We start from the raw sequence: 21,458 nt of genomic DNA, 5'->3' as shown, positions 1-21,458 counted from the left end.
CTCTTTTTTTTTTTTTTTTTTTGACAGGCAGAGTTAGACAGTGAGAGAGAGAGACAGAGAGAAAGGTCTTCCTTCTGTTGGTTCACCCCCCAAATGGCCACTACGGCTGGCACGCTGCGCCGATCCGAAGCCAGGAGCCAGATGCTTCCTCCTGGTCTCCCATGCCACTTGGGCCATCCTCCACTGCCTTCCCGGGCCACAGCAGAGAACTGGACTGTAAGAGGAGCAACCAGGACAGAACCCGGCACCCCAACCGGGACTAGAACCCAGGATACTGGTGCCGCAGGCAGAGGACTAGCCAAGTGAGCCACGGCGCCAGCCTGGGATAACTACTCTTAAAGAATATCTATATAATATCCTAAGTAACAATAATCTCAGCAATAGAAGTACCAGAGCTTGTAAGTTTTATTTTTGCTTATATTTTCTAAAAGAAAATTACCACAGTAATGCCCTCACCCCAGTTAGAATGGCTATCATCCAAAAATTAGAAATTAACAAATGTTAGTGAGGATGTGGAGAGAAAGGTACCCTACTACACTGTTGGTGAGAAAGTAAACTAGTATAGCCATAGTGCAATACAGTATGGTGATTTCTCAGAAATCTGAAAATAGGTCTACCATAGGATCCAGCCATTCCACTCCTGGGAATTTACCCAAAGGAAATTAAATTACTATACGAAAAATTATCTGTACCCGGATGTTTATAGCAGCTCAGCACTCAATAGCTAAGATATGGAATCAACCCAGATGTCCATCAACTGATGACTGGATGAAGAAACTGTAGAATACAAACATTATGGAATAGTACTTGACTATAAAAAAGGAATGAAATCCTCTCTTTTGCAACAAAATGGATGCAACTGGAGACATTATGCTTAGTGAAATAAGCCAGTCCCTACAAGACAAACATTGTATGTTTTCCCTGATTTTTGGTAACTAATATACAGGGTACAGAAAGGTAATGTATATGAGCAAAATTGACATTCTGAGATTTGATTATTGTTTATAGAGCTTGTCTATACTCTTGAGGAACAGTGGTTTTTCTACTCACTAATTGTTGAATTAGTTAGTGGAGGGTTAGCTTGTGATTATAAAGTTGAAAGTGTGTCATTGTAAAAATTAAAAGAAAAATAAGAAAAGGAGGAGGGAGGGCACAGTGGGAAAGCGCCAGCATCGCATATGGGCACTGGTTTGAGATCCAGCTGCTCCACTTCCGATCCAGCTCTCTGCTATGGCCTGGGAAAGCAGTAGAACATGGCCCAAGTGCTTGGGCCCCTGCACCCACATGGGAGACCTGGAAGAAGCTCCTGGCTCCTGGCTTCGGATTGTCGTAGCTCCGGCCATTGCAGCCATCTGGGAGTGAACCATCGGATAGAAGTCTCTCTCTCTCTCTCTCTCTTTCTTTCTCCCTCTGCCTCTCCTCTCTCTGCGTATATCTGGCTTTCAAATAAATAAATAAATATTTTAAAAAAGAGAAAGACTTTTAAGAATAAAATATACAAAAACTCTCAAAACAACATATAAATGTAGTTGTTGTTTTTTTTTTTTTTTTTTTTTGACAGGCAGAGTGGACAGTGAGAGAGAGAAACAGAGAGAAAGGTCTTCCTTTTGCCATTGGTTCACCCTCCAATGGCCGCTGCGGCCGGCGTGCTGCGGCCGTCGCACCGCGCTGATCCGAGGGCAGGAGCCAGGTCCTTATCCTGGTATCCCATGGGGTGCAGGGCCCAAGCACTTGGGCCATCCTTCACTGCACTCCCTGGCCACAGCAGAGAGCTGGCCTGGAAGAGGGGCAACCGGGACAGAATCCGTCGCCCTGACTGGGACTAGAACCCGGTGTGCTGGTGCCGCAAGGTGGAGGATTAGTCTATTGAGCCACGGTGCCGGCCATGCAATGTAGTTTTAATATTGGTTTTGATATCCTTTTTAGGACTGATAAAAAATAAAAGTGTAAATTAAAATGTGGAACCCCACATTTTACCTATCAGAAAGTTTTATTAAAGTCAACGTTTTATTAAAAAAGTTTATTTGAGCCACAGAGAGAGAAAATAGAAAGAGAGCTCCCATCGAATGCTTGTAATGGCAAGGATTGGGCTGGGGCCAAAGCTGAGAGTGAGGAACTCACTCCAGGTCTCACAGGTGGGTGACAGGGACCCAAGTACTTGAGTCATCATCATTGCTGCCAGCATCTGCATTAGCTGGAAGCGGAAATCTAGATTTGGAGCAAAAAGTGGAATCCAGGCACTACGTGTAGGTCACAGACACTCTAACTTGCCTGTGGCCAGTTTTTTTTTTTTTTTTTTTTCTTTTAAGGCAGTGGGGAAAGGTGTTCTCAGAACCTGCTGATGCAAATGTAGCTAGTGTAATCTCTTTGGAACGCCATAATTGTAATTTTTGAATGTATATTTATATCTATCTGTATTTACCAAAATAGCAATGTGATTTCACTGAACTACCCAGTGCCTCAATTTCCCCATCTGTAAAATGTGGGTTATTAAGAGTACACATCTCCTGGGAGATGAGGATGAAAGGAGTTGATAGAAAGCACCTAGACTAGGGCGTCACGTGAGAGAGGTCTTTGATGAATATTTGTGGTGTTGTCGTGAATGTGGTTTAAAGAAAATCCAACAGTGTGATAGCTTTATTTGTGGGTGAGTTAGGACTCCTGCTCCAGTCCCTTTAGCCACCCAGAGAAAATGCTTTTTAACTATTTTTATTTTGTTTTCTAGTATTTACTTCACTGTTTCTAGACAGTATATTCGCTAATGTATGATTATAGATACTGTTGATGGCTTATGATGGAATTTAAGCATTTAGCATTCTTACACTCTTGTCCCATCCCACTTTTCCTTGCTTCATTCTTTGAATATGACTCTATCTTGATTTTTGGCTAAATTAATATTGGGTACTTATTTTAACAACTTAATGTATAGTTTTATTTTCCTTAAACAATTTTATTTTATTTTATTTTCCTAAAATTCTCCCACAAAATTATAAACTCCTGTGTGTTCTGCTTTGTGTGTGGTTATTCACAATAGGTAATCATTTAGCTCCAGATTTTTTAATTTAATTTTATTTATTTGAAAGAGTTATATAGAGAGGTAGAGACACACAGAGAGAAAGTTCTTCCATCCTATGGTTCACCCCCCAGATGGCCACGATGGCCGGAGCTGAGCTGATCCAAAGCCAGGAGCCAGGTGCTTCTTCCTAGTCTCCCGTGTGGGCGCAGGGGCCCAAGAACTCAGGCCATCCTCCACTGTTATCCCAGGCTATAGCAGAGAGCTGGATTGGAAGAGGAGCAGCCGGGACTTGAACCAGTGCCCATATGGGATGCCGGTGCTTCAGGCGCCAGGGCTTTAACCTGCTACACCACAACACCAGCCCCTACAGATTTTTTTCTCTCTCTTTTCAAAATTTCCTGGGACATCCTTTCAGGACCTTGTTAGCTTGCTGTCCAAACTGAACTGGGTGCATCTTAGACCTGTGAATCTTGTCTGTGTTGGCCCTGCCTCCTTGACCTTCTGCCTTCCTCTTTCTTAGTTTACTTTTTTGTTCTGGTGGAGTACATCCTCAAGTAGCTTCCAGAGAAAAGGTGCATAGGAAAGACAACTTCTAGATCTTGTGCATTGATCAGAGTTCTGTTTCTGAAAATTTAATTCACACTGAACAATTTAATCAAAGTATGATTTATTATAGGCAGCTAGGGCCCATAAATCAGTGTAGGTTTGTACCTCCGCCATCATTCCTTTCAACAGAAAATAAATAGTCTAACATTCTTCCCAAAGTTATGCTTACTGAGCTCAAACGTTTCCATCTATCACAATTGTCAAGGGCTTCCAGTATCCCCTAGCACACTGCAGAGTACTCCTTGGGGTATGCAAGTTAGGACAAGATAGGGAAGATGGTAGTACAGAAAGAGAAAGTGCACTGGGGACTGTGAGCTGTATGCTTATAAAACTTACATGCCAGCAAGACCTACTTCTAGCACTGAAAGTCTCAACTTCTAGCAAGTCAAATGGCATTGTATACAGTGGGTAATACGGTAACTTGCATTTCCATGTTCAGGCATGCAGCCCCATGAGGGGCACAATAACAAGCCAGTGGCTTCTCAAGATAAGAGTCATTTGCCAAAGAAAGCACAGGGCTCCTTTATCCTATCAGGGTTCTCTAGGGGTGGTGTGTATCCCCTGACCTGCCAGTCTCCTTATATACTGTTGGAGGCACTGGGCTGTAGAGGTGAGTTGAGCCACTTTCCTGCTCTGTAGCCTGGAGCAAGTTTTCCTGTTCTGGCTGCCACAGAAAACTGGCAGGGTTATGGGTTACTTGATAAAAGGGTCAGAACAGCAAATCCAACATAGGTATGTTTCTTCCAGAATAGGAGAAGCTACCAAGCACTGCACATTCTCTTGGCTTTAAGGAGTGACAGGTAGAGCAGTTTGTTTTTCACTGTGGAGGAATATCTAGAAGTTTGCTGGACCACCAGGCCCCTAGAAGCATTAGTCAGGTGTCAGGGCCCTGTGTGTCCCAGGCTCTGGCACATCTGTGCTTTACCAAGGAATCTAGGGCACTTTGTACTCCTGCTCTCCACTTCCCGTCAGCATGAGAGCATCGGTGCCCAGACAGTGTGATGTTCTGTGGGGCGTGGGGATCAAGATCCCTGCCGATGAGCGCATCACAGAGAGAATTGATGTGGTCCCGAATAAGCTAGCAAAGGCCATACCATCTCTGCCAGCAAAAAGAAAACAGCTTCTAGTGCTTTTGTCCACAAGGGTAGAGAAAATCACATTTGCCAGATCAATAGCCAGGGAATAGCACCAGAGCGGAGTTTATTTGCTCCAATAAAGAGATTATATCCGAACAGCTGCGGAAGGTGGAATTACCAGTGACTCATTTAACAATGCAGTCGTTCTCCGGAACTCACCTGCTTTCCTCAAGAACAATGGGCAAGTTAGATAGGGATGAGATAGGCACCCCTCCTCCTGGGATCTGGGACTTCCCCAGGAATGCAGCATCGGTTTATTTGTTTAGGTGTAGGTAGGTACTTTCAAAGTCATCCACCACAATAGCCTTCACCCTGTGTGTCAGGGAGTCAGTGTATGAGTTAGAGTTGCTGAGCATGGCTGTTCTGTCCATCTATACATATGTTAGAGCATCTATACATTCAAGATCTATAGAGTCAGCCAAAGAGAGTTTGTGGACTTACTGGCCTGTTGGGACATCAACTTGGGGCAAAACTCCATTTTCCTCTGGCCTTGTAAGCCCTCTATGTGAGTACAGTCATATGAGTACCCCGGGATTGCAGTTAGCACAGTATCTAGTAATATTCTCAATGCCTGCTCCCTTCCCCACGTGGAAGTGTCTACACGTCCTGTTGGAGAAGGTTGGGAGAGGATTTTCAGTAGTCACCACTGGAGGTCTTTCCCCAAGGATAGCCAGCCCCTCCCCTCCCTTCATTCATGGAGGAGAAATCCTACCTTACATCACAGTGGCTCACAAGAGTTTATTTCACCAGATCTAGGCTTTTTCAGGTATGTAGATCAAGGAGAAACATAAATGGCTCTCTGCCTACTTACGTCTTGAAGGTCAAATGATCTTTTAGACAAAGACTAGGTCATTTTGATTGTGTTCTTAAGTTCTACAGGTCAGAAATGTAGACATGCAGCAAAGAAGATTGTTGGCCTCTGGTCTGGTGGAAGACTCCACAGCTGGAGGCTGCAGTCACAGTTAGGCGATTGATGCCGGATGTTGGCCAGGAACCTCGGTCCCCACCATGTAGGCTTCTCCACGTGATTTCTGCCTAGGCTAGTGTGTGCTTCCTCACAGAATGGTATGTGTGAGTTCCAAGAAGCAGACCCACACAGACCCCTTGATCACCATTTCTGGTCTAGCCTTGGAAGTCATGCCACATCATTTTTGCTGTAATCACAGACTTGTCCATGTTCTAGTGCTGTGAAGATGGACCGCCCCCCCCCCCACACACACAAGATCTGTCACTGGAGGAGTGCCAGCATCACGTTGTACAGTGTGTGGAATGGGATATGCACTGGTGCAGCTCGCTTTAGAAAATGTGTTCTGCCACAAACAGGAAACACAGTTTTCATCGCCACCATTTATCCATTCTGGATCTGGGGTTCTATCACGGACAGCGCTTGTTGGTCCCCTTCATGCAGGAATGATGGTTGTAATATTTTATGGGATATATATCCATGCACACAGATGGAGAATGTGTGTGCTTCCTAGTACACAGTGCCATCAGTGAAACACATCTGTATGTGCACGGAGCATTCAAGAATTTTATTTCATTTCTGTGCTCTCTGTGGTCATAAGAGTATAGGCCATCTCAAGGATTTTAAATTATAAATCATAAGCTACTTGATGAAATTGTGTATATCTTGTCATGCTTTTTATAATTAATAACTATTGAATTTCTTCCAGATTACAATTTCTTATTTTGGTCTACTTCTGTTGAGATTCAACCTCACTCTTTGGCAAGGACAGTGTATTTTTGTTTTTTTAACTATAAAAGTGAAATGAACTATTTTATCTTGAAGGTAGAATGTCATTCAGAACTTTCTCATTTTTAGTAACATCACCAACTTTAGCAGTCTGCCTGAAATTAGAAGTTAGATGAATATTATTAAATTACACAAGTGCAGATGTAGTACCAACATAGGATAGTCGATTCTGACTGAGAGAGCTGTGCATGGGTGGGTGGGTGGGTGGCAGTGCCTTCCCAGAGGCAGTGAGCAGCTTTTCACAGTAGCCTTTCAGGAGGGAGGAGCAATGGTTTGGTGAGTAGCTGGGCAGAGCATTTGGGTCTTTTCCAGTACCATCGGCGTGCCCGTATCCTGCAAGCACAGTAGATGACTCAGTCTTTCTGGAACATCTGTACACAGTCTTTGCACGTTGCACTTCTTGGAATGTCACCTTCCAACCCATTCTATGAGAAGCTATGAAAATCAAAAGTCATCAGTGCTGTGAAGCTCTCTCATATCCTGAAAGTCAAAATATTCTTATCCTCTTTTCTTAAAAAAAAATGATGTATTAATCTGAAAGGCAGAGGCACTTGGGGTGGAGAGTACTTGGCCCATCGTCAACTGCTTTCCCGGGTGCATTGGCAAGGAGGTGAATTGGAAGCATAGTAGCCAAGACTCAAACCTGCACCACGATATGGGGTTCTGTCCGCCCAAGCAGTGGCTTAACCCACTGCCCTACAACGCTGGCCTCTCTTACTCTGTTTTTTTTTTACCCACAAAGCACTTTGTGAATGTGCTACTACTTCTGTTTTGCACCTTCCTAGAGAGGTGGAGAGGAAGAGGTAGGGAGTGACTGATGTCTAATCTTTGTATCCTGTCAGTACTCACAATCAAGAATGGGTTATCAGTTCTGAAAATCTGTCATTCCAAGGCAGCAGGAGAGCTATGTGTGTGAGACTTCCAGGATCATGAATCTTTGTGACAAGCCATCCTGGTGGTCTGTGGCGCCTACTTGGACACTATGCTGGGGTGGGCACACGTCTTTATGTTTAGCCTGCTCTCACCAGACAGCTCATTTTAGCTTTTCCTGTTGTCAGTTTTGCTGTTCACATTTCCTAAGCCATTTACTTGACCTTCAGCTGCTTCTGTAAGATTGTTTTCATTTAGCATTCTAGAACCACCTGTGGTGGAATTCAGTTTTTCAGCTGATGTTTAATTTCGTGTTTCTGCAATTACCCTACATTCATGAGGCCTCTGTGTCTACTCGTGGATGTGTGTGTGCGCTGGAAACACTGTAAAGTTCATAAATGGCTCACTGCAGGCTTTGTAAGAGTTTGTACTTTTTAATTCCATGGTGCTTTCTGATTGTTTATATTAAAAATATCATGAAGTTACAAAGTGTGGCTGACCCAGAGTTTTCTTATAGGATTTCAGAAAACGAGAGTGTGTGATATAAAATGTAATTAATCTTGTGTTCTGGAAGACAATGTTTGAAGAATTCATTTTCTAACCAAATTTATTCGTAAATAATTTAGTCAACTAAACCCGTGCTAGGGTTGTTTTTCATTGCCACCCTTCCTAACCAAGTGAAGTAAAGAAAGAAACTGGCATTTTAATAGAACCTCTGGGAGGTTCTATCAAAAATATATCCTTGTGCTTGAGCCCTGCACTCACATGGGAGACCAGAAGGAAGCACCTGGCTCCTGGCTTCGGATTGGCGCAGTGCTGGCCACAGCACGCCAGCCATGGCGGCCATTTGGGGGGTGAACCAATGGAAAAAAGGAAGACCTTTCTCTCTGTCTCTCTCTCTCTGTCTAACTCTGCCTGTCAAAATATATATATATATATATATATATCTCCATTGTGGTAGGCTGAAAAAAAAGCTATTATAAATCTTAACTGACCTTAAGATAATGGAAAAATAAGTACTAAGTGTAATCAAACATCCCACATTCAAGTGATGACAGTGACTTACAAAGTCATTGGAATCCTTTATGTTATTGAATTCAGCATAGCCTCTGTCAGTCCATCAACTTTGTTCATGAATGCAAAAGCCCAACCATTTTTTTTTCTAAAAAATAGATATTATACAAATATATCTTCTCAATGCCTGTTTTTCTTCCAACTTTTTAAAGAAAATGATGTCATCCAGTTGAAACAGCAGACACCCCGGACTGGGGAAGGTTGTTGGGGCGGTAGTGATATTGGAAGTTGGGCAATGTTGCCTTTGCAAATGCAAAACAAAATAGGTCAGAATGTAAAAAGAAGTCTGTCCAAGGGAACGCTCATTGTCCTCCGTGATCAAAGGCATCGTGTCTATAAATGCAGCTCAGTGAAATTGCATCCGCGGCACCCGAAACCAGCTCTGAAGCCAAATTGAAGCAGGAGGGAACAAGAAAAGGCTCAGAATGTTTTGTCTGAGGTTGTACCAAGGAAACAAAGGACCTCCACAGCCCACCTCGGCACATCAGTCCTCAGCAGGACGACACCTGTTCTCCTCCAATGGAAGCACTGCACTGGGTCTCCAAGAGAGGGGTGCAGAGGGCAGGGCAAGCCAGGGAGCTACGCAGAACACTAGCAAGACCTAGAGATAGAGATGGGGAAGGCAGTGTGGAGCAGTCGTTAAGAACACACCAGCATCTGAATCCCAACTTGTCCACCTGCCATTGTGACTTTCGAAATTTTCTCAAGCCCCTCTCTCCTGGAGATTCCTCATTTATGTTATGAGGGTGCTTATTACACTTGCTCATTTGGATTAGTGAGACATGGAGTCAATAAATATTAACATGATGGGCCGGCGCCGTGGCTCAATAGGCTAATCCTCCACCTTGCGGCACCGGTACATCGGGTTCTAGTCCCGGTCAGGGCGCCGGATTCTGTCCCGGTTGCTCCTCTTCCAGTCCAGCTCTCTGCTGTGGCCAGGGAATGCAGTGGAGGATGGCCCAAGTGCTTGGGCCCTGCACCGGCATGGGAGATCAGGAGAAGCACCTAGCTCCTGCTTTTGGATCAGTACAGTGCGCCAGCTGCAGCGCACCGGCCGCGGCGGCCATTGGAGGGTGAACCAACGGCAAAGGAAGACCTTTCTCTCTGTCTATCTCTCTCACTGTCCACTCTGCCTGTCAAAAAAAAAAAAAATTAGCATGATGATGATGATAGTGGTAGGGGTGGGGATGAGATGATATAGATTACTATTTCTGGCCAACCAAAGGAGGGAGATTCATGGTAGAGCTGTTATGGAGCCTGCAAAACAGTCAGGCTTGAACAGCCTAGAAAAACAGGAGTTTGTGTGGCTGAATTCCTAGTTCTTTCTCTAGAACACTGCTTTGAATGATCATGTGACTAAAGTTACTTATTGCAACATGGTTTATAGAAGCAAAAAATATGTTAATTAGCAAAATGAAGTCATTCCATGATGCGTTTTTACTTCAGAACATCACGTTGTACACAATAAGTACATGTGGTTGTATCTGTCAATTAAAAAATAAAGCAAATTTAAAAATGGTGACACCGTAAATGTCTCTCAGCTGAAATTGACTTGAAGTGAGGCTGTATGCACACAGGATAAAAATATTCAGTGATTTAATCATTAAGATGGTATTTGCATGATGTGAAATAGAGAATAACCAAATATACTAAAATTTAAAATATGTCATCATTTACATGTTTTTAAAAGCATTTAACCACTGAAAAATAGCTTCATCATCTTGAATAAAAATGTACCTACTTAAGTGTGTTACTTTTAATCAATTCAACTCACATTTTTGAAAGTTCACTACTAAACATGAGTGTATTTCAAAAAGGTCGTGGAAAATGGAATTAAAATATGTATGGGGGAGTGGGGGTAGGAGTTTGGAACATGGATTAAGTCGCCACCTGGGACACTGGAGTCCCACAAGGGAATGCCAGGCTTGAGTCCTTGCTATTCTGCTTCTGACCCAGCTTCCTGCTAATGTGCACCTGGGAGGCAGTAGGTGAGGGCTTGAATACTTGGATCTTTGCCACTACGTGGGATACCTGAATTGGGTTCTCAGCTGGCTTTGGCCTGGCCCAGCCCCAGCTGTTGTGGGCATTTAGGGAGTGAACCAGTGAATGAAAGATCTCTCTCTGTCTCTTAAATAAAAAAATAATTGTTTTGAAAAATGAAAATTGTAAAGGTAAGTTTATTCTGATGCAAAAATATCAAGTTCAATCATAGTTTTTTCATAGTGTGCATTTCCCAAGACGCCTCTTATGGATGGAATTCACAGTTTTTTGCATCAAAATTAATTAATCTTTTCATTCCATTTCCCAGGACTTTTTTTTTTTTTAGGATTTATTAATTTATTTGAAAGATAGAGTTACAGAGAGGCAGAGCAGAGAAAGAAGTTTTCCATCTGCTGGTTTACTTCCCAGCTGGCCACAATGGCCAGAGCTGCACTGATCTGAAAACAGGAGCCAGGGGCTTCTTTCTGGTCTCCCACACGGGTACAGGGTCCCAAGGACTTGGGTCATCTTCTGCTGCTTCCTCAGGCCATAGCAGAGAGCTGGATCGGAAGTGGAGCAGCTGGGACTTGAACCGGTGCCCATGTGAGATGCTGGCACTGCACGTGGCGGCTTTGCCCACCATGTTGCAGCGCCGGCCCTCCGCAGGACCTTTTTGAAGTACTCTCAGAGTGCTGTGTGTGAAGGCATAGGAAAGGAAGAAGAGCAGTCCTTCTTGTTAACTTGCTAGCCAATCAGGCAGGTGGCCCTAAAGCATACAAGTATACTGTGTGATTCCAGCCGTGATACCTTGGGCTGTGATTCCCAGGGCAGCACGATTGAGGAACACTTAGTTGTGGACAGGAAAGAGAACGCGCCTCTAGATAGGTAACCTTGGATCTGAATCTGGAAAGAAAGGGAGTAAGGGGGAAAGGGCATTAAAAAGAGCAGTCTGTGCCAGACAGGTAGGTGTGATGGCACGGGGCAGATTTGGGGAGCTAGTGATTCAGTATTGCTGCTTCCCAGGATGATGTGAGGGTGAGAGCAGGCAGCCTCAGATCATAAACAGCTTTGCACATCATGCTAACAAGTTTTAATTTTTTAAGAATGTTGTTTTATTTTCATCTACTTGAAAGGCGGAGCAACAGAGCAGAGAGAGACAGAGGAGGGGGAAGAGAGAGATCTTCCATACATTGGTTCACTTCCCAAATGGCTGCAACAGCTGGGGCTGGGCCATGTCAAACCAGCAGCCTGGACCTCTATCCAGTAGGCCCTCATGGGTGGCAGGGGTCCAAGCACTTAGACTGTCTTCTGCTGCTTTCCTAGGCCAATAGCAGGGAGCTGGATTGGAAGCGGAGCAGCCAGGACTCAACCACGATCCGATATAGGATGCTGGCGTGGCAGGTAGTGGCTTAACCCACTGCCCCAAAACCCCAGCCCTGGTGTATTTTTTTTCCCCTGCACCTTAATATTGGACATCTTGGTAAAATATCTGAGAGTAGAATGTGCTAAAATCAAGAATCTACACCTGGTTCTGGAGCCCACAAAAATCTTAGTTTCCGCATCTGTAAAATGGAGATCACTCTAGGGTTGCTGTAAGAAGTATGTCAGTTCTGTTCCCCATTTATTACAGTAAATGGCGTATTGTGAATGCTCATAAATATAAGCTGGTGTCATCTTCATCATCATTATAAAAGGCTACATATGGGACCGGTGCCATGGTGTAGTAGGCTAAGGCTCCACCTGCAGCTCCGGCATCCCATATGGGCCCTGACTCATGTCCCAGCTGCTTCCACTTCTTTTTTTTTTTTTTTTTTTTTGACAGGCAGAGTGGATAGTGAGAGAGAGAGACAGAGAGAAAGGTCTTCCTTTTTGCCGTTGGTTCACCCTCCAACGGCCGCTGTGGCCGGCGCCCGAAGCCAGGAGCCAGGTGCTTCTCCTGGTCTCCCACGCGGGTGCAGGGCCCAATGACTTGGGTCATCCTCCACTGCCTTCCCAGGCCGTAGCAGAGAGCTGGCCTGGAAGAGGGGCAACCGGGATAGAATCCGGCGCCCCAACTGGGACTAGAACCCAGTATGCCAGCGCCGCAAGGTAGAGGATTAGCCTGTTAAGCCACGGCGCCGGCCTGCTTCCACTTCTGATCCAGTTCCCTGCTAATGCGCCTGGGAAAGTAGCAGCAGATGACCCTAGTGCTTGGGCCCTGCATCCACGTGGGAGACTGGAAGAAGCTCCTGACTTCCAATAGACCCAGCTCTGGCATTGTGGCCGTCTGGGGGTGAAGCAGCAGTTGGAAGACTCTCTTTGTCTCTCCATCTGTAACTCTGCCTCTCAAAGAACTGATCTTGAAAAAAAAGAATCACCCTATAAAAGGCTACGTTGGAGAAAATGTATTTGAATGCTAAGGGCTCATTTTCACATCTGGAGTTCAAAATGGTTTTCTGATTCTGCTGAATCTATTGCTTAGAGTAACAGATTCCCTTTAAGAGAACTGCTTTGTCAGCGGCACAGCGGAGAAAAGGCGTCAGTTAGCAAAATATTCTGTACTTGTTAGGAAATTTTCTGTTTTGTTTTCAGAGAGTTTTAAGAAAACAAAACTTGAACTTCAGTGGGTTGAGAACGGTACCTGGAAAAGAGCTGGGGACTTGACATCAGTCAAAAGTGGAATTGGAGAAAGAAATGTAACATTTGGGGGGTTTTGGGGAGCGGGGGAAGAGTCCCTCTATTGACTGTCAGGTCCCAAAAGGAGAGAGTATGTTTTGCTTTTAGTTTGCTATTAGATTGTAACTCATTGTTTGTAAAACTGTCTTTAATTTTCTCATGAGTGAAGATTATTTTTTGCTGTATTTTTGTTATTGGAACATTTTCTGTCATTGTGCCAAATTGGAAATTTGAAATATAGTGGAACACTTTCAATTTGGTTGTATTTAAAAATTAGGTAGATCTAAATTAGATTCAGTGTCTTCTTAATGTCATCTGTAGAAAAATGGACTCGAAGCTGAGTGACCAAGGCCATGAGTGACACGCCCATGGCCATGGGTCTTGATGGGCAGTGCCCACCAAGCTGCTTGGAATGAGTGAAGATGGACTTTGAGTTGGGTCTTGCCAGAGGCATGGTGGTTGGGCCACTTTTTGGCTCTTCTCCCTGCTTGGATCGTGGCATTGGGAGCTGATAGGTGGCATTGGGGAAAACCATGGTTAAAGATGGCGATAGCTTTGGCACACTCGTGCCACTGAGATGTGCCCCAGTGCCAACCAGGGCTATGGTCCCTCTGCATCTACACCTTCCCACCAGTCCCACATTCCAGTATTTTGTTGAATAATAGGTTTATTTTCTGTGTTCTGTTTTGTTAGTGCTCCTATATTCCTCCCTGTAAGAGAGAAAATCAGAAGAACTTGGAAAATGTCATGAATTGGCAACAGTACTGGAAAGATGAGATTGGTTCCCAGCCATTTACTTGCTATTTTAATCAATATCAAAGGTAAGTCAATATTTACATGTGTGTGTTAAAATTGCTTGTAGCCTCTGTAGTTGGTTACTCTGATGGACCTTAGATTGTATCTACTTTATGAAATGTATGACATAGTCTTAGTTCTTTCTAGTGTATAGTTAGGGAAACGCCTTCTTGCTTTATAGGCGAGAAGGTATGTCAAGAATCTGCAGGACAAGAAAAGAGAGCGAGGGAGCTCGCCCTTTGGATGCATGAGGGAATGACAATGCTTTTAGGGAGGAACATTATATACTAGTCACACGCCCCAAGAATTACAGATGAATGAGCGGAAGCTAAAAATGAACAGATTTGCCAGAATTTTGGGACTTAATGAATCCTATCTTTTCTCTTCTGAAACGTCAATACAACGAATTCATATTATTAAAACTTTATTTAATGTAGAGGCTAGTCAAGTTATAGCCATATAAATGATATACAGACAGTTCTTTGGACTGCACCACTTCAGCACCTGACCCGCTGAATCATAGCAATTTATTCACCAATCAGTTGTTGAGTATTCAAAACTCCATGCTGTACATCTCCACCTGGATATTCCACAGTTATATCAAACCTTCTTTTCCTCCCATAATCTCCCTCTTAGTGAATGGCACTATTATTCACTCATTTGCCAAAGCCAGAATCCTTGCAGTAATTCTCATTTTTTTCTTTGCTCTCTTTAATGTAATGAATACATTCATTATCATGTTTTTGCCTCTAAAATGACTTTTCTGTATCTTCTTAGTTCAGATCTACACTATTTCTCAGTTCTGTTATTGTAAGAGTGTGTTTGTGTAAAAAACAGAGATCTCCCATCTGCTGGTCAGGTCACTTCCTAAATGCTGTTAATGGCCAGGGCTGGGCCAGGCCAAAGCCAGGAGCTGGGAACTCAGTCCTGGTCTCCCACGCAGATGGCAGGGACCCAAGTACTAGAACCATCACCTGCTACCTCCCAGAATGTGTATCAGCAGAAACTAGAATCTAGATAAGAGCCAGGATTCAAGGCCAGGCACTCTGATATAGGAGTAGTATTCCAAGCAGCCTCTTAACTGCTATTCCAAAAGGCCATTTTGGGGCCAGTGCTGTGGTGCAGCTGGTTAACGCTCTTGCCTGAAGCGCCGGCATCCCTCGTGGGTGCCAGTTCAAGACCCAGCTGCTCCACTTCCCATCCAGCTCTCTGTTATGGCCTGGGAAAGAAGTAGAAGATGGCTCAAGCACTTGGGCCCTGCACCCATGTGGGAGACCTGAAGGAAGCTCCTGGCTCCTGGCTTCACATCAGCACAGCTCCTGCTGCTGCGGCCAATTGGGGAGTGAACCAGTGGATGGAAGACCTCTCTCTCTTTCTCTCTCTCTCTCTCTCTGCCTCTCCTCTCCCTGTGTAACTCTGACTTTAAAATAAATAAATACATTTTTAAAAAAAAGGCCATTCCGGCCAGCGCCGCGGCTCAGTAGGCTAATCCTCCGCCTTGCGGTGCCGGCACACCGGGTTCTAGTCCCGGTCGGGGCACCGATCCTGTCCCGGTTGCCCCTCTTCCAGGCCAGCTCTCTGCTGTGGCCAGGGAGTGCAGTGGAGGATGGCCCAAGTGCCTGGGCCCTGCACCCCATGGGAGACCAGGAGAAGTACTTGGCTCCTGGCTTCGGATCAGCGCGGTGTGCCGGCCGCAGCGCGCCTACCGCGGCGGCCATTGGAGGGTGAACCAACAGCAAAAAGGAAGACCTTTCTCTCTCTATCTCTCTCTCACTGTCCACTCTGCCTGTCAAAAAAAAAAAAAAAAAAAAAAGGCCATTTCGCTGCCATGAGTCTTCTAACAAGTCCTTGCACCTCCATACAACCCTATGTGGTCATTTTCCATGCTGCTGCCAAGGCAGTCTCTCTACCAATGTGAGTCTAATCAGGTTTCTCTTCATAGTTTTCAGAACAAAGTCTGAGCATCTTGGCATGACCTATGTATTAGATACCTGTTCCTCCATTACAAACTGTGCTAAATCTTGTGGCTTGCTACAACAGCGTTATTTCTTGTGATTCTGAGCATTAGCTGGTCTACGTGGTCCAAATGGCCTCCCCTTCACATGCCTAGCAGTTGGTGCTGGCTATTCACCGAGGCACCTCTGTTCTTCTCAGTCTGGGCTTTCTTCTTCAGTACATTTGACCTCCTCCCTTATAGCCTGATACTCTCAGAGCAGCATCCAAAAGAGGCAGGCCTCAGCTCTGGAGTTCAAGTACCATCACTTCTGACATACTCTATTGATCAGAGAAAGTCATGAAGCCAGCCAGATTAACAGCATGTTGAATAGACTCAGCCCCTTCATAGGAGGAGCTATGAAGAATGTGTGGCCATTTGTTATCTCCCACAGCCCATAACACTTCTCAGGCTCTAACCCAGAACACCACCTTGCAAGCCTCATCTCCCTGCACTGACTGTTTGCAGGCTCCATTCCGAGCTATGTGCAGTACCCAGAATAGTTCATACCTTTATCTCCATGGCTTTTCTCGTGTGTGTCTCCTGCTTCTTTTTTAACATTTTAACTTTTGTTTAAGGCATACAACTTTATGTATTTAATATATACAGGTTTGGGAACATGCTTGTTCCCCCCAACTCTCCTCTCACTCATACTACCCTCTTTCTTCCTCCTTCCTTTCCCTTTCCCATTCTTATTTTTTACAGAGATAAATTTTCAGTTAATTTTTATACTCATAAGATTAACCCTATACCAGATAGAGAGTTCACTGATTAATATGAAGAAAAAAAAAGTAAAGAGCAAAAACAAACAAGAAAAACATCATTTCCCGACAGTTAAGGCAAGGGCTGTTCAAACTCCTGGCATCTCAAAGTGTCAGTTTCACTCCTACAGATTACATTTTAAGTACTCTATTAGTTATCACAGATCAGAAAGACCAGATGGTATTTGTCCTTTTGTGACTGGCTTATTTCACTAAGTATGATAGTTTCCTGTTGTATCCATTTTGTTGCAAATAACAAGATTTCTTTTTTTAACTGCTGTGTAATATTCCATTTGTACCATAATTTCTTTAGCCAGTCTTCAGTTGATGGACACGTTGGTTGATTCCACATCTTAGTTATTATAAATTGAGCTGAAATGAACATGGGGGTACAGATCACTCTTTAATATGTTGATTTCATTTCCTTTGGATAAATTGCCAGGAGTGGGATGGCTGGATCATATGGTAGGTCTGAATTCAACTTTCTGAGATGTCTCCATATTGTCTTCCACAGTGGCTGTACCAGTTTACATTCCCACCAACAGTGGATTAAGGTACCCTCCCTACATCCTTGCCAGCATTTGTTGTTTGTTGATTTCTGTAAGTGGGCCATTTTGACAGGGGTGAGGTGAAACCTCATTGTGGTTTTGATTTGTAGTTCCCTGATGGCTAGTGATCCTGAGCATTTTTTCATGTGTCTATTGACCATTTGAATTTCCTCTCTTGAGAAATGTCTGTTCAGTTCCTTTGCCCATTTCTTAATTGGATTGTTTGTTTTGTTGTTGTTGAGTTTCTTGAGTTCTTTATAGATTTTCGAAATTAGTCCTTTGTCAGTTGTATTGTTTGCAAATATTTTCTCCCATTCTGTTGGTTGCCTCTTCACCTTGCTGAGTATTTCTTTTGCAGTGCAGAACTTCTCAGTTTGATGTAATTCAAGTTGTTAATTTTGGCTTTGATTGCCCATGCTTCTGGGGTCTTTTCCATGAAGTCTTTCCCTATGCCAGTGTCTTATAGGGTTTCCCCAGTGTTCTCTGATAATTTGATGGTATCATGTTGTAGATTTAGGTCTCTGATCCATTTTGAGTAAATTTTTGTATAAGGTGTGAGTTAGGGGTCTTGTTTCATACTTTTGCATATAGAGATCCAGTTTTCCCAGCACCATTTGTTGAAGAGATTGTCTTGGCTCCAGGAGTTGATTTTTGCTCCTTTGTCAAAGATAAGTTGGTTGTAGATGCGTGGATTTATTTCTGGGGTTTCTATTCTGCCTATTGGTCTACATGTCTGTTTTTGTGCCAATGCCAGGCTGTTTTGATAACTGCCCTGTAGTATGTCTTGAGATCTGGTATTGTGATGCCTCCAGCTTTGTTTGTGTTGTTTAAGATTGCTTTAGCTATTCAGGGTCTGTTATGTTTCCATATGAATTTTAGCATTATTTTTTCTAGATCTGAGAAGAATGTTGTTGGCATTTTGATTAGTTTTACATTGAATCTATAAATTGCAATCGGTAGTATGGACATTTTGAAGATGTTGATTCCTCCAATCCATGAGCATGAAAGATTTTCCCACTTTTTTATGTCTTCTATTTCTTTCTTTAATGTTTGTAATTTTCATTGTAGAGATCTTTGATGTCCGTGGCTAAATTTATTCCAAGGCATTTACATTTTTTTGTAGCTATTGTGAATGGGATTGATCTTAGAAGTTCTTTCTCAGTATGGCATTGTCTGTGTATATGAAGGCTATTGATATTTGTGTGTTGATTTTATATCCTGCTACTTTACTAAACTCTTTTATAAGTTCCAATGGTTTCTTTGTGGAGTCTTTTGGGTTTCCTATGTTTAGAATCATCTCATCAGCAAATAGGGATAGTTTGTGTGTCTCCTGCTTCTTGACTGTCTTGCTGAAGATTCTCCTCAGATCTCATCTGCATGCCTTGATCCTCAAGTGTGGTTCAATTGTGTATTAGTTGTGATGCTTTCTCTTGCAGGTAAACAGAATTATAACTCAAATTAGGGTAAACAATTAGGAAATTTGTTGTTTAACACTTCAGTAAATGCACAGGTGGACTATTACCAAGGTTGCTTGATGCAGTGACTCAGATGGAGTCAACAAGAACCCCGCTCCTTTCCAGATCTCAATTCTACCTCAAATGGCCCTCTTCAGGGTTTCAATGTGGCTTCTGTAGTTCTTGATGTCACAGTAAACATAGCAATGTCCACAGGCAGGAAGAACCTATCTTTTCTGGGATGTTTTTCTTAGGATTAGGAAGGAAACCTCTTCCTAGCTTCTCACTGTCAACCTTCCCTCATGTGTCCTTGTTCAAGATGAGTTCCTTTGCCTGTACCTAAACCAGTCACAAGAAAGAACAATCAGAATCTACCATGAGTTGGGGATAGGACAGTGTGCCTAAATCATGTAGATTTGGGAAGGGAGAAGAAAAGGGACAGGGTGTTGTGGAACAGTCAGAAGTGCCAGCTACAGTGTGGGTCTCCTGTGTGCAGCTGTGTCCCAGACGTTGGCAACGGTCACTTTGTTTAGTTGCTAGAGGAGCTTTTAAAACCATACCGCACACTACATACATTTGAGTCTCTGATGACTGAGTCTGGGCATTAACACTTAAAAAACTGATCTGAAAGACTTTGGTATAAGCCCAGGATCTGGAGCCACCCCTCTTTCCTTCCCCCGATAACCCTTTACCGGTATTGCTTGCATGCCCTTCTTCCTGATCAGCCATGACACTTTATTTTTTAAAATTTTATTTAAGGTATACAAATTTCATGTATTTCATGTGTACAGATTTAGGGACATTGATACTTCCCACCTTACCCTCTCTCCCACCCACACTCCTACCTTTCCTCCTCTCTTATTACCTCTCTTTAATTTTTACAATGATCTACTTTCAGTTTATTTTCTACTCCTAAGATTAACACTACACTAAGTAAAGACTCCAACAAATAATATGAAGGAAAAAAACACTGTTCCTCAGCAGTAGTGACAAGAGCTATAAACAATCATCAAATCTCAAAATATCCATTTCACTCTTATATGTTACATTTTTGGAACCCTATTAGTTACCCTAAATCAGGGAAAACATATGATATTTGTCTTTTTGGGAGGTGGTACACTTGTTAAGGGTGTGGGTCAGTCTGTGTCTTTTTAGCCATAGCACCCAGTGCAATGATTAGTTTCCAGTTAGTAAGAAATGAATACAATGTGCCAAATTTATAAGGGGGAGGTTCTTTGTGTCTAAGGAATTAGGAGTTATTGGTAGAGACAGAGGCATATGCAATATAAACAAATTTTTTCAGCTAGAAAGAAAACGGGAAGACCTTGAATAATGGGGGTGGGGTGGGGGGGGACTGCAACAGAGAAACCAAGACTTGACAATGTATGATACCTTAGAGAAAAAGGGTGTAGAACAAGGAATGATAAGTTTGTAAACTGGAAAGGTAGCTTGGGGTTAGATTCCTTTTCTTTTTTTAAAGATTTACTTATTTATTTAATTTAAAGGCAAAGTTGCAGAGAGATCTTCCATCTGCTGGTTTACTCTACAAATGGCCACAGCGACTGGGGTTGGGCCAGACTGAAACTAGGATCCAGGAGCTTCATCCAGGTCTCCCACATGTGTGGGCCCAAGTACTAAGGCCAACTTCTGGTGCATTTCCAGGCGCAATCACAGGGAGCTGGATTGGAAGTGGAGCAGCTGGGACTCAAACTGGTACCCACATGGGATGCTGGTATCACAAGTGATGACTTAACCTGATGTGTCACAATGCCAGCCCTCTGGGGTTAGATTTCAGTGAAACTGTTTGAAGTTTTTAAAAATATTTTTATTTATTTGAAATACATAGCAATATAGAGATAGTGAGAGGGAATAGAAGTGAGAGAAAGAGACATTCCATCCACTGGTTCACTCCCTAAATGGCTGCAGTACCCAGGTTTGGATCAGGCTGAAGTCAGGAGCCAGGAACTCCATCCTGGTCTCCGACATGGGTGGCAGGGGCCCAAGTACTTCGGCCATCTTCTGCTGTCTTTCCAAGTACATTAGCAGAGAGCTGGAACAAAGGCAGAAAGGTTGGGACTTGAACTGGCACTCCAGTATGGATTGCCAATGTCCCAACACTGGCCGTGAAAAGGTTTTTTAAGCCCAGAATTGAGATCAAGAAAGATCTTTTGATCTTGATTTAGAAAGCAACTGGTGTGAAAGCTGAATGTGAACTGGATGGGGATGATGGGTTAAGGGTAAGAAGGAAGAAGAAGAGTGAGTGGAAAAAAAGTGTTTTTTTTTTTTTTTTTTTTTTTTTTTTTTTTTTGCGTGACTACCATGTACCAACCATTCTGAATGACATGTTATTTTTGATCAGCCTATTTCTTATAATATCTCAAATAGCAGCCTCATTTAACAGATAAAGAATTTGCCTGATGCACACAGCTGTTAAATGAAAGAACTGGAGTCCAATTAGTCTGATTCCCAAAGCTCCTTCCCTTCACCATCTGCTGGCCCTGCCAAGGGAGTGTGAGGGCCTTCATGGGAGTAGAGGTAGGAGACGTAGTCACAGGGCAGTGCCAGTATTGGAAGTACACTGTGAAGTTGGTGTCCGTAGGACCTAGAGTGTAAGTGATGGGGAAAGGACCATGCAGCCCTCGAGTCTTTAAAGGACTCGTATCCATGAGAGGCTTTGAAAGAGTGAGAAATGCATGCGTTTGGTTCAGGAGGAGGCGGTCGGGAGCAGTGGTAACGGATCTGGGAGTCCCTGGCAGTGCTTGAAGGCTGCTGTTGAAGCAGAGAGAAGGCATCCTGGGAGAAGAGGGAGGAAGAGGA

The 21,458-nt window shown here is 43.5% G+C and overlaps 1 protein-coding gene across 2 annotated transcripts in view; it reads left to right on the top strand.

The window, feature by feature from the left end:
* Window positions 1-21,458, top strand: part of KCNMB4 (potassium calcium-activated channel subfamily M regulatory beta subunit 4) — a 71,560-nt gene that overhangs the window by 16,100 nt on the left and 34,002 nt on the right. The window contains exons 2-3 of one of the 2 annotated variants that reach the window (XM_062202074.1): window positions 13,784-13,911; window positions 17,154-17,193. In XM_062202074.1, coding sequence (XP_062058058.1) covers window positions 13,784-13,911; window positions 17,154-17,193 — 168 coding nt within the window. The remainder of the gene's footprint in view (window positions 1-13,783; window positions 13,912-17,153; window positions 17,194-21,458) is intronic. The other variant, XM_062202073.1, reaches the window with a different exon arrangement.

Source organism: Lepus europaeus, chromosome 10, assembly GCF_033115175.1.
Source record: "Lepus europaeus isolate LE1 chromosome 10, mLepTim1.pri, whole genome shotgun sequence".
Lineage (NCBI taxonomy): Eukaryota > Metazoa > Chordata > Mammalia > Lagomorpha > Leporidae > Lepus > Lepus europaeus.
The sequence above is the reverse complement of the archived record's forward strand: the minus strand, read 5'-3'. Positions and strand labels throughout refer to the sequence as shown.